This window comes from Helianthus annuus, chromosome 3 (genome assembly GCF_002127325.2).
Source record: "Helianthus annuus cultivar XRQ/B chromosome 3, HanXRQr2.0-SUNRISE, whole genome shotgun sequence".
NCBI classification, from domain to species: domain Eukaryota; kingdom Viridiplantae; phylum Streptophyta; class Magnoliopsida; order Asterales; family Asteraceae; genus Helianthus; species Helianthus annuus.
Window position 1 is genome coordinate 149,355,901 of NC_035435.2, and position 17,224 is coordinate 149,373,124.

General features: G+C 33.3%; 1 protein-coding gene across 1 annotated transcript; it reads left to right on the forward strand.

Moving 5' to 3' along the window:
- Positions 1–270: 270 nt before the first annotated feature.
- Positions 271–13,065, forward strand: LOC118490528. Its single transcript, XM_035988217.1, has 5 exons — positions 271–385; positions 1,065–1,159; positions 1,342–1,556; positions 12,371–12,651; positions 12,907–13,065. The coding sequence occupies exons 1-5, from the start codon at positions 271–273 to the stop codon at positions 12,924–12,926; spliced, it is 726 nt and encodes a 241-aa protein (XP_035844110.1). The 3' UTR covers positions 12,927–13,065.
- Positions 13,066–17,224: the final 4,159 nt, after the last annotated feature.

Consider the following 17,224-nt stretch of genomic DNA (forward strand, 5'->3'; position numbering starts at 1 on the left):
ATTATTATTTCAAATTAAGAACAATTAAACCTAATCTGTTTCGCTATATATTGTAATGAACTTAAAAAACATATAATTTATTAAAGGTTATTTTTGAGTTGTGGAGATTGATTGTCACAGGAGAGAGTTAATCATCGCCTAAGAACAAGTCTATCGATGCTGAAGCACCTTGATGGAATATTAGCCTCACAAATGTAATTGTTAAACCTAATTATGACGAATAAATATATCGCTAGTGCTATCGTGTACATAGATTGATTTAACCACGTCATGTTAGTGAACGAGGAGGGTAGACAGTTGAATGAGGAGGGTTTGCAGTTGGGCGGTGAAGGGCACATAGTTGGAGGAGGAGGGTTTGCAGCCAGTGGCGGGACAAGCCCAAAAAGTTAGGGGTATCCTAATTTATTTTTTTTAGGATCAGGGGTATCCTTTATATAACAGAAACGAAGTTGAGGGGTATTTTTACACTACGGAAATGAAGTTAAGGGGTATTTTTATACTACGGAGACGGGGTTGAGGGATAGCCCGTGCTACCCCTATTAAAACTATAAGTCCGCCACTGTTTGCAGCTGAACTGTTAGGGTAAATATCTGGACGAGGAGACCGGAGGGTCTGCAGGTTGATCATGAGGGTTTGCATTTTGACATGAAAATGACGGTTCAACAACATATGCATATCCTCCACCCATATTTGAGAGAATACCTGAATTTGAAGTGACAAGGGTTCGAATATGTTATGAATGTATAACCGATCGATATAATATAACCGTTAAATTATAGTCGTTGCAATATGACTGTTAAAATATAGCCATTGAAACATTTAAAATTAAATATTTTTTATGATTAATTTTTATTACTTTTATTTATTTTAGCTTTCCTTTAGAAATTATAGTCTTTCCCGTTAAATGATACCATCAATATTCACATAAAAGCATTTTTTGACACATGTTTTTTAAGACATTTATTCAACCAAAGCAAGCACCACCAAGATACCAATACAACCATAAAGAAAAGAGACAATTACACATTAAGGGGATGGTTTTTTTTTTTTTTTTTTTTGAAAAGCTCTTTTTCTCCTCTTATGCCTGCGCTATACAGACCATGTGCAGACGTTTGAGTGTGCAGACGTTTATGTTTTAGAAGAAATTTCATTTAAAAAGGTTTGCCTGACCTCTTTTTGGTGCTGATGTAGGAAAGGGTCTTCTCACCTCTTCTAACCTCTTCTTCCCTTTCTTTTTGCCTAACATCATAGATACAAAACACAAACACAAACCCTAGCACACCTCTTTCTTCTCCTCCACCACCTCTGCACCACTCCAATTTCCGCCGCCGTTCACGTTAGCACCGCCGCCTCCACCTTCCACCGCAGCCACATTCCACCACCGCCGCCTCCTCCTGCTGCTGCCGCTACCTCCTTCCACCGCAGTCCCCCTCCTTCCACCGCAGCCACCTTCCACAACCTCCTTCCACCACAGTCCTCCTCCTTCCACCACAGCCACCTTCCACCGCCTCCTCCTTCCACCGTAGTCCTCTAGGGCCGTCACCCTTCAACACCAGGTAATGTTTTTCTTGTTATGTTTTTGTTATGTTTTTCTTTTCATAAGAAATTGCCCCCAACTCGATTTTGTTCATTGTTAGGTTGTTTTGAGTGAATCGATTGTTCTTGTTGTTTATGCAAATCGATTGGTCTTGTTGTTTATACAAATCGATTGTTCTTGTTGTTTTGAGTGAATCGATTGTTCTTGCAGAAGTTAAAAAAACAAACAATCTTCTTCTTGCAGACTGCAGAGGTTTGGTCCACATCTTCTGCTACAGATGTCTGCAGATGAGGTTCGCAGACTGTAGATGATTTACCTCTGAAAAAACAAACAGCACCTAAAAGATTTCCATTTTTCTTCATCTAACTCTAGATCCTTTGCACGATTCTTTATCCAGATGTACCCCATCACCTTCACTTCTTCAATGATACTCCGAATAGCCACCTTCTTCCCATTAAATATAACCTCATTCTGGGCCCTCCATATAGCCCAACAAGACAGAAGCATAATCGATTGAACTATATGGGCAGGTATAACTACTCGAACCTTTAAGCATAACATGAAAGTTCAAAATATCCTTAATTGAGAAGGCGATAACCTAAGGACAGTTGCATCAAGCTGAGACCAAAGACCAAACACCATGAGCTATGAAACAAGCAGTGAATAGGTAATCAACTGTCTCCACATACTCCATATAAAAGGGCAAAAATCACAAGCGGTACTGGCATTCCTTCTAACAAGAACATCTTTAGTCGGAATTTAGTTCTTTAGAGCTCTCCACCTGAAAATATTCACTTTAAGACATTGTCATTTATTTCATTGAAACAGATCCGAAGCATTCATTTTAAGAGGTCACCTCACTTCTTTTTACACTTCCAGGTCATAGAAAGTAGGAAAATTCGAAGCAAGAGAGCTTGTCCCAGCCCAAACATCCTCCCAAAAACCTTATATATTTTCCATTCCCTAACACCCATTTGAATTAGCCTTCAGAATCCACATTTTGGTTCATAAATCTTTACGATCTTTGTAATTTGCTTCCAAACCCCACCCATGTATTTATTCACCGACAGATTTGTCTCCCGATTCTGATTGCCATGAAAAGCCAAAATAACCTTAGATCAAAGATGTCTTTGAGTTTTAAACCTCCATTCCCACTTGGTAAGGAGACTTAGATTGTAGTCCCTAAGCGTTGTTAACTTCAAACCTCCGTAACTTTTGGGGGACACCACAATATCCCAAGCAACCCAACTTATATTATTCTTCTCTTATTTGCCACTCCATAAAAATTTTCTTCTAAGGCCATCCAATTTATAAATGACCCTAAGCGGGGCTTTGTACAAAGAAAAGAAATACATTGGAAGGCTTTCAAATATCGACATAAGCAAGGTCATCCACCCACCAATAGATAGTCTCGACGCCTTCCATATAGAGTCTCTTTTCCACCACTTGAATAATAGAGCTCCAACTTTTAAAGAGACTCCTGTTGGCACCAACAACTAACCCAAGATAAGTGAAATGAATGGTTTGAGCTTTAAATTTGTAATCTAGAAGCTAATTGATCTTTAAACCCAATACAAGATACAAGGCTCTAAGAATTCTAGCAAGGTTGAGACATTTAAATTAGACCATTCCCCAATCACAAGCACGTCATCCCCGTATATAAAATGTGATAGAATGGGCCCATTATTTGGTGTCGCAAGACCATCAAAGACCCCAACTTGCTTAGCGTTTTTCATAAAACAAGTGAGCTTCCACAACAATTATAAAAATAAATGGGGATTGAGGATCACCTTGACAAACTTTCCTCGAGCACTGGAATTCAAAGGTTGTTGACCCGTTAACTAACACCGAAGACCTAGTCGAATCCAAAATGTCACAGACCCACTTCCTCTATAAAGCGAATAAGTTAAGTTAAAGGAAAGTTAAATTAAGTGAATATAAGTTATATTAGATTGAAGGAAAGTTAAACCAAGTGAATAAGTTACATAATGTTGTGTATGTGAAATTATGATTTAATTTGTCTTTAAATTTTTTTATTTTAACACAAGTCATCCCTAAAATTAAAATTTGTAACATTTGATCTCTAAAATGGATATTTTACATTTGTATACATGGCATTAAAATACCATGTTATGAACCTTGCACACGAAGGTGAGAACCATTTTAATGTTTTATTACAAAATTTACCATCACCTCCTCTCTCTCTACGAGAAAACAATCGTTGGCCACCATTGGTTGTGATCCTCTCCTCTTATATGATGGTGCAACCACCTCCCTCCTTCCTTCTTTCACAACCCTTTCAATTGTTTTTTTTTACATCAGTGGTTTGTTTAATGTATGTATGCTTATTTGTTTCACTATATATGCATGTTGTGTGTTCACATCCTAATTTGTTTTGGGCCTATTGTTTTGGGTTGGTTTAGATATAGGTTTTGTTGTGAATTTAATATAGATACAGTGGCGGGTCTAGAAAAAAAATCAGGGGTATCCTATTATATATATATATATATATATATATATATATATATAGGATAATGCTAGATAAAAAACCCTAAAATTCTTAGAAAACTCTGGAAACCCAAATGGGAAGCCATTTTTACCCAACATCCCGACATTTTTTTTTTTGAAAAAAATTACACATGTAATATACATGTTTTAGAGTGTTTTGGGCCAAAAAAAACAAAAAAGAGCCGAAGGGATTTTTTTAAAAAAAATAAACAAATTTCAGCTCCTAACACGTGTTAAGCAAAAAAGACATAATTTCGCTGAAAATTGCTAAAACTTGTTTTTTTTTTTTTAAAATATCCCTTCGGCGCTTTTTTGATTTTTTTGGCCCAAAAGTCTTAAAAACATGTATATTACATGTGTTATTTTTTTCAAAAAAAAAAAATGTCGGGAGCTTGGGTTTTCTCGGGTTTTTTATATATATAGGGTTTTCTATCTAGCCCTACCCTATATATATATATATATATATATATATATATATATATATATATATATATAGGGTAGGGTTCCAGCGTGAACAACCTTCCAAGAGTGAACTGCGTGAATAGATATGGACCCTTGATTTCCTTTTTAGTTGTTAAGGGTAGGACTGTAATTATATAAAAAATTAGATTTAAATCATTATTTTAATAATTGAATTAAGTTACATCTTTCCTAATTTAAATTCATTATCCACATTATGTTTATTTATTAATAAGATAATTATCAAAACAAACAACAAATCACCAGATTTCAATTTTAATTTTTATTTCAGATTTCATCACCAGAATTCAAATTTTGATTTTTAAGATCCACGTAACCTTCATATTTCAACGGTATACACATGTGTACTTGGATATAAATAGAACAGTACACATGTGTACTCAGCATCGTACATATGTGTACAGTAATTCACAGGTGTACATCAACATTCAATACAAAAAAAATTCCGAGATATCACAAAAACAGATGATATACACATGTGTACATCGCATTAAAAAGAGGGCAAAATCAGAATACACATGTGTACATCGCATTTAAACAAATAATTATTTAAATAATTGAATTAAGTTACATCTTTCCTAATCCTTGATTTGACTTGTGAGAGATTTATGCAATCAATTTAAGAGGATAATTGATTACTGGATTTGTGAGAGATTTATGAAATCAATTTAAGATTGAAATTACACATATACCCTTTTTGTATTTAATTAAATGGAAAAAATTAATCAAATAATTACCATCATGCCACTCACTTTAATCTCAAGATCATAAAAATCAAGGGCCCAGATCAGTTCACGCAGTTCACTCTTGGGATTTTGTTCACGTTTGAACCTAATCCTATATATATATGACTTAGGGGTGTCCTAATATTTGTTAAGGGTTATATAATACATAAAAGGAGAAGAAAAATAAGTTTTTGAGAAAAATAAGTTTTTGCACTTCGCCACAAAATTGAGGGGTAGCCCAGGCTTACCCTAGTTATATGCTAACTATGCCCCTATATAGATATACGTGTATATACGCGTGTTGGAGCTTGCCCCTATATAGATATACGTGTATATACGCGTGTTGGAGCTTGACGGATCGACATATTCCTCTCTTAGCTTATGATGATTGTTTAGGTGGTGGTGGTGGTTGTCATGAATGAGCAAGGCTGGTTGGTAGTATTGGATAGTATATTGCATGCCTATATCAATCTCACGGACAAGATGACGAATACCAATAGAAAGCCTAAAGGGATGTACTAAAGTAGGTGGGTGGTGCACTGGTTTGGTCTTGAGTTTCACCTCCGTTTGAGACATTTAATGCGATACCAAAACTATTTATTTTTATTTTATATTTTTATTTTTAGTTTTTCTTTTAATGATGTGTTAGACGAGTTTGAGGGTTGTATAAGTGATATTTAGAAATGTGTTCGTTGAATTATGAAAAGATAAGAAGTTATATATGTGTAAAGATAAAAGATCTAAAATATAACTTGATATTTGAATAGTATATATAGGTTAAATAAAATATTTCACACTTTCGTATATCTATTGAAGTAATGAAGTGTGTGTTAGCATTTTGAAATATTGAAGGTGTAACACTTCAATAAAAATGTAATAGATTAAAATATAATAGATTATCAATGTTTAGTTAACTTAATGAGGTGTAAACGAGTCGAGCCGGTCGTGAGCTACCGAGATCGGTCGCTAAACACTTAAATCGAGTTGAGTTTAAACAAACTCGAGCTTTTATTTAGACTCATTTAATAAACGAGCCCGAGTCAGCTCACGAAACTATACAAGCTTTTTATTTATATAATAGTTATTATTGTATACAAGCTTTTTATTTAAATAAATTTTTATATAATAGTTATTATTGTATAGGAAAATATGATAAAATTTTAATAAGTATATTAGATTTTATATAAAATTAATAATTATTAACGTATCTTTCTATACTAATAAACGAAAATCTTTTTGTACACATGTCACTCTCTCGTGCCTCCCCCCTTTTAATAATAGTATTACATATTAATTTTTATACATAAAATATAATATAATATTAATTAATATAGTTAGAGATAAACGTATAAATTCAAATTTAATTAATAATTATCTATAACAAATATGAATGTATCAAATAATATAATAAGTATACTATTATTTAATATAGTTAGAGATCAAACGTATAATTTCAAATTTAATTAATAATAAATTACTTTTTGAGTCCATATGTTTTAGTGGTTTTAACCACTTGAATTCAAAATTAAAAGGTTTAACGCCCTGAGTCTCTAACCGCTAATTCACACCCCCTGTAAAAAAATCAAAAAACCTTTTGTAAGGCCGAGTTCTCTAAGTTTTCAGAACTTGTAGAAATTTTCATTTTACCCTAACCATATATATTTGTTAAGATAAAATATATTATTTGGATATAAACAATAATTACTAATAAAGTATCAAATCACATGTACAAGTACTTATAGTATATAACTTAGAAGACTAAAATTACAAGCGGATTATCTAAATAAAGTACCAAATTATCTTTAAAGCGAACACTAAATGGTTTTCAAAAGGCATATTCTTTTTTTGCTATTAAGTATATAACATTATATTTACTTAAGTCGTGTAATACACGTGTTCAATATTTTCTTCCAATTTTAAATTTATATTAATATCAATATGTTTTCATCTTAAAAAATGGTCTAACTTTCTAATTTCAATCATATTACGCAACTAAAGACATTATCATCATGCTAAATAAAGACATTATATAATATTATAAAAATTTTAATTTGAATATTTAAATATCAACTACTAATTAAAAAAGCTGTTGTAGACGCTCAAATTTATAGTTTAAAAAACTTTAGTCCTATTTTTTTAAACGTATACTTTATTTTTAGTATGATTTTTTAATATGTAATATTTTCTATATAATGATGATATTCGTATCTTGTCTCATGATCCATATATCTAAAAATAGTATTTATATCAAAGTATTTATTATATCATTAATATACATAGTAGAATTTAATTACAATTTATTTACCGTAACCTCATAACTTATAATTATTTTTAAAAATACTTACAATTTTATGATAATTATTTTTTTTAATTTTTTAATGTTACTTCTTTTTAAGATATATAATAAAATGGATTGTAGTATCTCAAAAGAAAACTGAAAACTTAGAAAATTATTTTGAATAGCGAAAATATAACTGTTCTTTTGTTTTACCATTTTATTAAAATAAGCCATTTCATTAATAAGTATTATATACAAGTTCATAATTTACATTTTTTCGTCATTTAACCCGTGTAATACACGAGGTTGTAAGCTAGTTAAATATAATATATGAACTCGAAAAATTACTAACGAGCTCAGCATGAGTTTTAAAAATAAAATTCTAAATGAGATAAACTTGATCCTAAGTCATTTTAAAGTTAAAGTGGTCAAGCTTAAGCTTGTATGAAACTCGGGTTTGGGCTCATTTTCACAGTTTTAGTTTTAATTGTTAATTAATTAATTAATTAATTAATTAATTAAAGCGGATGCATGTGAACGCCAAACTTACAAAAAGAGAAATGCAACATGGAGATATTTAAATATCGAGTTAAGTGCCATACGTCAATGTAGTTTGTCTATTTTTACTGTTTCAAGTTAAATTTTAAAATTGTATCATTTTATTTTGTTATTCTTGAAACATGTTATTTTAGTTCATAAAACTAATCCTAATTAAAAAACTCTGTTAACTCCAGAATAAAAATGACAATTTGCTCTAAATTTTTATTTTTAAAACTTATTATTATTATTATTATTATTATTATTATTATTATTATTATTATTATAACCCTCTTTCTCTCTATACCACTATCTCTCCCTCTCTACAACTTTCTCTCTCTTACCACACTCTTAAAGATTCCACCATCACCTCCCACCTCTCACCACCAACATTAACCCACCTACCACCACAACCGTCGTCAAACACCACCATTGTCCAACCCCACCATAGTCGGAACCCTAGAACCACCATCGCCTAACATCCACAGCCGTTACAACCACTACAACCAACCATTAAACACCACCGCCACCACTGCCACTACTGCCCTTTCTTTTCTCTCTTTCTCTCTCACCTGCCCCTCTTTGTCTCTCTCTCTCTCTGTAACACTGCAACATCACCCCAACACATACCTTCGACAACTACCCCTACCATCGCCTGCCGCTCCCACCATCACAATAACCACCACCAAAAACCTATACAACCATGGAACCCTTCCGGCATCGCCTCCTCCACTCACCACTCGAACCCCTGCACCGCCGTCTTCTGCTAGATCTAACACCAACACCGCACGCTGCCATTTGCTGCCTAAAAACCATTTATCTGATTTGTTGTAGGTTCTAAGGGTGTTGGAAAAACATAAATCTCTACGATCTATTGGAATTTAAGCATGGATTCATCTGTTTCTATGGTGGTGGTGGCTGTTTAGACGACTATTAAGAGTTTTACATGATAAATACACATGGCCGACCCTAATGTTTTGATGTTTCAAAACATATTTAACAGGTGATGGGTGTTGGTTGTTGCAAGTGGTGGGTGGTGGTGGTAGGTGTGACGGTGGTGATGTAGAGAAGGGAAGGGGGAGAAGTTAACTTTGTATGTATAAGAAGAAGAGGAAGAAGAAGCTTAAAAAATAAAAAAATTAGATTAAAATGCCATTTTTCGCCCCTGATACCAAAGTTAATTGTGCTTTTTTTTAATTGGGTTAGCTTTGTGGATTGAAATGGTACGCTTCGAGAATGTTAAGGAGAAAATTATACAATTTTAAAGTTTGGTCAGAAATGAAAAAGTTGAGCAAACCACAAGGAGGTGAATGACAAGTAACTCTTAAATATTTTAATTTTTTGATTCTTTTGGAAAAAATCGTTTCTTAAAACAAATTAAAATCATCTTATTATTCACTCGTTTCTTGAAATTCACTTTTTGAGATGATTAAACTGCAATTTTGGTCCCTGTGGTTTGGCCAGTTTGGCCACTTTAGTCCAAATCTCAAAATTTTTGTATCTGGGTCCTTGTGGTTTCATTTTTGTTGCCATTTTGGTCCAAAAGTGAAATCAGGCCAGATTCCCTAAATAAACCCTTATATTTTGTCATTTTCCTTAGGGGCAAAATTGTCTTTTTACGTCTTTTTTTCATGTGATTTTGTTTTAAATTAAAAATAAAAAAAATGAAACCAGCCCCAACCCCCTTTCACCAGACAAACGATTACCAGAAACATCTAAAGCCGTTAATGTAGCTAAATCAGTCAACCACAATGGAAAATCACCTTGAATCTGATTCTGTTGAAGATCCAAAACTTGCAAAACACTAAAGCATTTACCAGACACAGACACATGAGGAATAATATCCGTAAACGCATTAAACCCTAACTGAACATTCCGTATAGACGGTTTATCAACCGAAACATTACAAAACATAGACGCTGGAATTAAATCGGTGAGATTATTGTTCGAGAGTGAAATAACTTGTAGCTTAAGAAGCGAAGCTATTCCGACCGGAATAACACCTCCGGTGGTAACGGCGGTTTGGTGGTGTGTGGTAGGGTTTTGAGGTAAAGAGAAAGAAGAGGGGTGGGATCTGTCTTATGTTTCGAGAAGATGCCAGTTTTTGGAGAAGGTTAGGGTTTGGTGTAGGGGAAGATGAATATTGCTATTTATATGGGGATTATTTAATTTTATTATTTTAATTAGTTAATATATTATAATAAAATTAAAATGACCAAAATGCCCCTGAACAAAAGGACAAAACAACCAGTTTTCAACCGTCAAAATAGGGGGTTTTTGAATTTTGGACTAAAATGGCAATAAAAGTGAAACCATAGGGACCCAGATTTAAAAAGTTTGAGATTTGGACTAAAATGGCAAAAGTACCCAAACCACAAGGACCAAAATGACAGTTTACTCTTTGGAGATTGAAAGAAATTTAATAATCATGTAAATTTGTATTTATAAAAATGGTTAAAAAGTTATTTTGAAATGTTAAACATGCATTTATGATGACATCCACATCTACTCAATTGAATTGAGTCACTTGAATTTACCGGTTACTCCTCCATTTTAAGGAGTCTTAACGATATAAAAAGGTCGTGCATAAGTGTTTGCACTTCCCATGTATCACTAGCATGGGCGGATCTTTTCATGGGCCTGGGGTTCCCGTCCTTCTATTTTTTTGCTTTGTAATATAAATTTTATTGAAAATTTTCAGATTTTTATTGTAGTGTAAAATATTGGATTTTGAGAGTCCACCCTCATTATTTTATCGAAAAATAAGTTTAAGATCCGTCAATGATCACTAGTCAGGAGTTATGGTCATCCACCCTCATTATTTTGGATGTGGCATACCCGGCCGAGTGGTTAGATGGTTGCTTGTGAAAGTCAAGGTCTCGAGTTCGATCCCGGTTACATGCGGTTCAACACATTGCCAATGATCTCTAGATCAAGTGGTGGAGGGCTTGCATTTCTCTTGAGAGATGCAAGTTCGACTCCCACTTGGTGCAGAGTGAGGCATTGGTGGGCAATGATAGGAGACCCAGGGAAACTTGGGTTGGATCCTTGAGCCAAACGGGTTTTACCGGTAATTTCACCGTCGTGCCTACGGGCGGGTGAGTTACCGGGTTTTCCCCGGAATTGGTGGTGGACTCGGGTTACTCTCGGAGTACTCCGTTTGTCCAGTGGGTGCCCCGAAAGTGCTCGGGATTGAGTTTGTTGGCCGTTCAAAAACAAAAAAAACTAAACCAATAACCCATATTAATAAGTGAGTCAAAATGACCTACTCTCATACATCTAGAAGCCAGCACAAGAAACTTCTGAGGACATGCCCGTGACAATATGCTTAGTTAATAAATTATTTCATAGTATAAAAAATTATGAACACATTTATCATCTATGAGGACACTACTACCTACAACCAACCACCATCGATGCTTTATATCACAGCCACCTGCAAACTCTTAACTCTCCTCCCTCTGCCTCCTCTACCCCTAATATATAACCACAAACACCATCCTTTCATTCATCGCCTTCGCTTGAAATCTACTATAGTTTTTATTTTTGTTAAAAGTTCAAAAGTGAATGTGTATCTTGAAACCTCATTCGTATAATCATTTATCTCTAGTTTTTGATAACTAGGTTAGTATCTTGAATATAACTTGTATTTTTACTGATTAAACACAATACATGTTATCACAAAATTAAATATTATTCAAAGGGAAAAAAAACCCAATTGTAACATTACTTCTTTATTTACTATAACCCTTTTTAAATAAATCATTTGAATAAAAGAAAGTATATATTGGTAGAAGTATATAATAAGTTTTTATTGTAAATATAACAGAAAGATGATATGTTTTGTGAAACTGTTATAAAGCGAATAATAATAAGTTTTTTTTTGAAATGTTGAATAATAATTAGGAAGATTTTTTTGTAGTTTCTGAATTAAATTAAATATAAACTTGATTAACTTTTATGAACTATTATAAAGAAGTTTACACGAGCATAAACATTTCTAGAATAATAAAAGCTTTAATCAACACGAGCATAAAGATTTCTAGAATAATAAAAGCTTTGATCAAGATGATTCAAAAAGTATGCTTAAAGACTAATCGTATAGCTTATTTGACCTGGGCCGGACACTTCCATAGACTTTTCATGGTTGATTCGTTCAATATTGAATTAGCCCAATTGATAATGAACCATTTATATAAAAGCTCATACCATCATATTCTTCACAAACAAATATCAAATTTTACATAGCATCTCCTCACTATATATCTCTTGGTTTTAAAATGAACCGAATCTATATCATTGTAGCAACAAGGGTGTCGAATGTGCTATTACGCAATTAAGGACCAACTTGTTTTCCATAAGAAGTTGGGAGATTGCTGAACCCTCCAATGTTTCCATTGATACAACCATGGGAACCTCTAGGATTTTGACCAAGCATGCTCGAAAGTACAACACGGATGCATCTTTAGATTCAAGCCCATGCAAGAAAGATGTCAGTAATACAAAACAAGCGTCGAGCTATTGGGGCATGGCCATCGTCACTCATCAAGGCCGTTGGATCTGCTTGGAAGTGGAACGGTTTTCGGGTACGTGATACTACTCTCTCAAGGATCTATTTGTTGTATTGATCAAAATGAATTAACTAAATTTTAATACATAGGCTTAAAAGAAAATAGCTCACTTTTCACAAATTATCGTATTTTTGTAGGCTAACCTTAGAAGACCCCCTTAGTACATGTTTTCTTCATGCAAAACCTTAAGACGAATCTCAATCTTTGTTATAAAAAAATCATTAATCATGTCTAACAATGTTGGCTTTTGGCGTTATTTTTTCCTTGCAGAAAAGTTGAATCAAATATGAAGATGATATCAAGCGGATTTAACTGCCAAAGCCCAAGGGCAGTGTAAGCCCATGGCCATGGTGCTAGACTGCCAACAACAATATTATGCATTTAAATTGTACTGAGATCGAATTTGATAAATGTTATACACTTAGTCATATTATATACACCACTTAACTTTAAAACAACAAACAATGATTATATATACACACACAAACGCGATGGTTATGCTAAAAAGTGTCAAAAGCTTGAGAAACACGAGAAGCAAGCATAAAGTATGGGTGATGGGCAAATGCATCCAACAAAATAGGTAAAAATATGTGCGTGAAGACATATAACGTGATGCGCCCTTATGTGGGGATAAAAGCAACCTATAATGGATTGAATCAATAGCGACACACTGTTATGTAGGGTAAATGCACCGTATACTTGGTTGATAAATTAGGGTTTCTGAACACTTGAATTTGAGGCTTTTAATCCTAGAGACTTGATTTTGTGAAATTGAATTTAGGCTACTGTTAATTATCATATTATAATATAATAGCTCAGGGAAATTTTGAGAATTTTGGAAATCATATAGATTTATTATGAACTAGTATTAAGCCCGTGCGTTACAGTGGTTGTTGTAAAACTGTGTCAAGTAGTACCAAAGCTATACCACTGACAGCGACTACCAACACCGGAAAAGCTCGTAAAAACAAATTAAATAAAAAACGAACAAAATAACGCCGAGCGAAAAGCAGACATGAAATCTTTGAATCACGAACGCTCGTTGCAGAGAAAATAATCCGAAACGTAAAACATATAAAAAAATAACTGAGTCAATCCAGGACCTGCGCGTTGGTCGAACTTGTTAAACAGAGAAAAATAGATGTGCTGCGACGGGCCAGTCAATCGGGAAAAAATATACGAAAAAAATGTTGAACCCCCCACACACGTTGCGGTGCATTAACTTACAAAATTTAGAATAAATCGAAAAACTTAGGAAAGATGATAAGTATGGTGGACCAAAATTGAAAATAAAAACGAGTTGGGATTAAATTGCAAAAGATGAAAAACTTTGGGTTAAAAGTAAAAAAAACAAAAGGTCTAAATTGTAAAATTGAAGTTATTTATTAATCTTAGATAAAGATAAGGATAAAAATAAATGATATCTATATATTAGTTATTAATGTTAATATTAATATTAATATTAATATTAAAAGAAATTTATTAAATAATTATAAATAAAATTTATGAGGTTAAAGGAGAGAATGCCATGTGTCATTATTTGGAGCCTTTTATTATAAGTTAGATTTTAGCATATTATATTAGTTTATATATTTTTAGGGTGTCTTGTCGTTGGATTCATTTGGATATTATTTGATTATGCGGAACCATTTGAGGAACGTTTCATAACTTGTGAGTATGTCTATTTCTTTCCTCTTTTAAGCACTAAATATTTTTGAGGTGTCTCATGTGTTACTGTTTCATATGTTTCTTATTTAAATCATTAACATGCAAAATCAATGTGTCTCCATGTGTTACGCTTACCTGTATCTATTGTTACATATACTTGAACCTATTTGTCACTTGCTTTGTGTCTATTGTGTCACGTGGATCCACTGACTGACCAAGTTCCCCATGACCATGGGTTGAGCCTGGTATCGTCACCATTATTTTATTCCTCGTGACTATGGGATGTAGGTATGCCCTCACTTATTCATAGACTGATCATTTCTTCATGACTATGGGATGATCGTTGGTTATTTTATTTATTGTTGTTGTATTTGTTGTGATCGCGTGATTGCTATTGATTATTGATTGTGATTATCTCATGAACACATTATTTCATGCTAACCTTTTTAAGAAAAATAATAATAAATTATTTTATTCAAACTTAGATTTACTCACCAACTTTTAGTTGACTCAAAAACCCTTTTAAGTATGATACAAGAATTCAGGTTTGGTGAAGAAAGGATGAAGACACGTAGGATTTTTCTTAGAAAATAAACGAGATTATATTTATGTTTAATGTGACACTTGAAATTGTGACATGAATAAATATTGAAACATTTAATAGTGTCATAAGTTTTGAACAATTATCTCGCTCTGATCGATAATTCGTCACGGATCGGGTGTGAGAGTTTTTTAGTGTTATTTAAGTTAACTTTATCACAATATTTAAGAACTATACTTAGTAATAAAAATCGTTCTAAAAAATACATTGTAGTTTGTATATTTATATAATATACAATAAATATATTATAGTAGGCAAATTGAATGAACAGTGATTAGTAACTAGGGCATTTCAGGTCTTTAACACAAGACACGTGGGAGTCTCCTCAGCCTCCATAACTTCCCATCTCATTTCCTTTTCCGGTATGAAGATATTGGACACAGATTAGTTATAGAGAGAGACAAAATTAGCCAGGTAGAGAGAGCGGAGCGACGGTGATGGAGGAACGGGCGGTGGTCTCCGTCCGGCCACCGACCGGTGGTTTTGACGCAACAAACAACGGTAGAATACGGTAATGCGTAAGGGTTCCGCTGTGACAGTATGACGACGACGATAATAAACCTCCCTTTAGTTATATTGAAACGGATGTTCTAATTACATTGACTTTTGCATAATCTCAAAGTATTATTAAAATGTATAATATAATATAGCATTGTGAATCTGACAATCAAAATAACGTAAACAAAAAAAATTTATTGCGAAAACTCGAAAACTAACTAAAAAAGCCTAAAAACACACAATTTTTTTTTCAATTTTTTTTTATAAAAATCGCTAGTTTTTTTATATAAATTTTTTTTTTCAAAAAAAAAGAATTTTTTTTGTAGTGCACATATGCAGTACACATACATGCACTACAAATTTTTTTTTTAAATTTTTTTATATAATTTAAATAGCGAAAATTGATATGCAAAAAAAAAAAAAATTGGTATGTTTTTTAGGTTTTTTTAGTTAGTTTTTGAGTTTTCGCGATAACTATTGGTTTTCATTTGAACCTTCCTATGTAATACAATTATTATAAAAATTAAACATTAATTTTACACGACCTGTTTTGTAAAAATAAGAAAAAGTTCCTTATTTATTAAATACAACATTTGAAGAGACAATTTGTTGTGTGAGACGATCATAATGCATAGATACTGAGGTCGATAAATTCTTGGTTAGTTTTTGAGCATCGAAATGCTTACAATAGCGGACCCAGGATTTTATTTTAATGGGGTCCATTTTCGGGTCAGTCCTCGTTCGGGTCGAGTTAAAGTGAGGTTTGAACTAGATTTTTAAAAAAATAAGAAAAAGGGGCTTATCAAGGATTGAACCCATGACCTCTTGGTGGAAAAGAGGGAGATTTACCACTACACCAGCTTTGTTTTTATTTCTATGGTGTCCACCTAATTGTATTTATGGGGTCCATATACAATTTAATATAACGAATCTACTATTTTTTTTTAAAAAGATTGGGGTCCGGGGACCCCGATGGCACCAATGTGGGTCCGCCCCGGCTTACATACGTAAATATGGAAAATGTGATGTTTCTCCTTTTCTATAAAAGGATAACAAGTTTTAGATTATAATTTAGGTGGTATAATTTGACTTCTTACGGAACTCACGCGGTGCTTGTAAGTTGTAACTAACAAGTAATTAATATTAATTAAACAAGTTGGTTTAGAATCATTTTATAAAAAAAGACCGAAGGCACATATCATCGAAACTTCTGAGTAAACTTTAAAAAAAGATACATTGGATGTGAAGTGTGAACGCCAACATAAACCTGGATGTGAAGTGTGAACGCCAACCCAAACCTAGAGAAATTTTGGTTTATTCATAAAAGAAAAATACTGGATCTTAAAATAAAGACAAAATTGCAAAAATCAACCTTTATGTTATACTTAAACTGCATTTCATACCTTTCACTATAAAATCGGCCAAACTCAACCTTTATGTTCATGTTTTGTTACATCTATAACCTTTACAACTAACATCGTTGAAAAACTCAGTTAAACACCTCTCACATGCTTTGCATGTGAGGGTATAATTGTCATTTTATCCTTTTCTTTATTTTCATTTTCATTTTATTCTTAAATTAAAACAATACAATATTTATTTATTAAAATCCACCCCCATTCCTACCCCACCCCTGCCTTCTCTCTCTGCATAAAGAAAATCACCCACTCCTTCCTTTACCCACAGACAGCCACCACTTCCAACAAGCAGAAAAACGAACAAGGTGATGGTGATGGTGGTGCGAGGCGTCCACACTCCACAAACCCACCAACCTCCGGTGACCAACACCGCAACAGTTGTCCCCAGCGTCATTGTCAACCT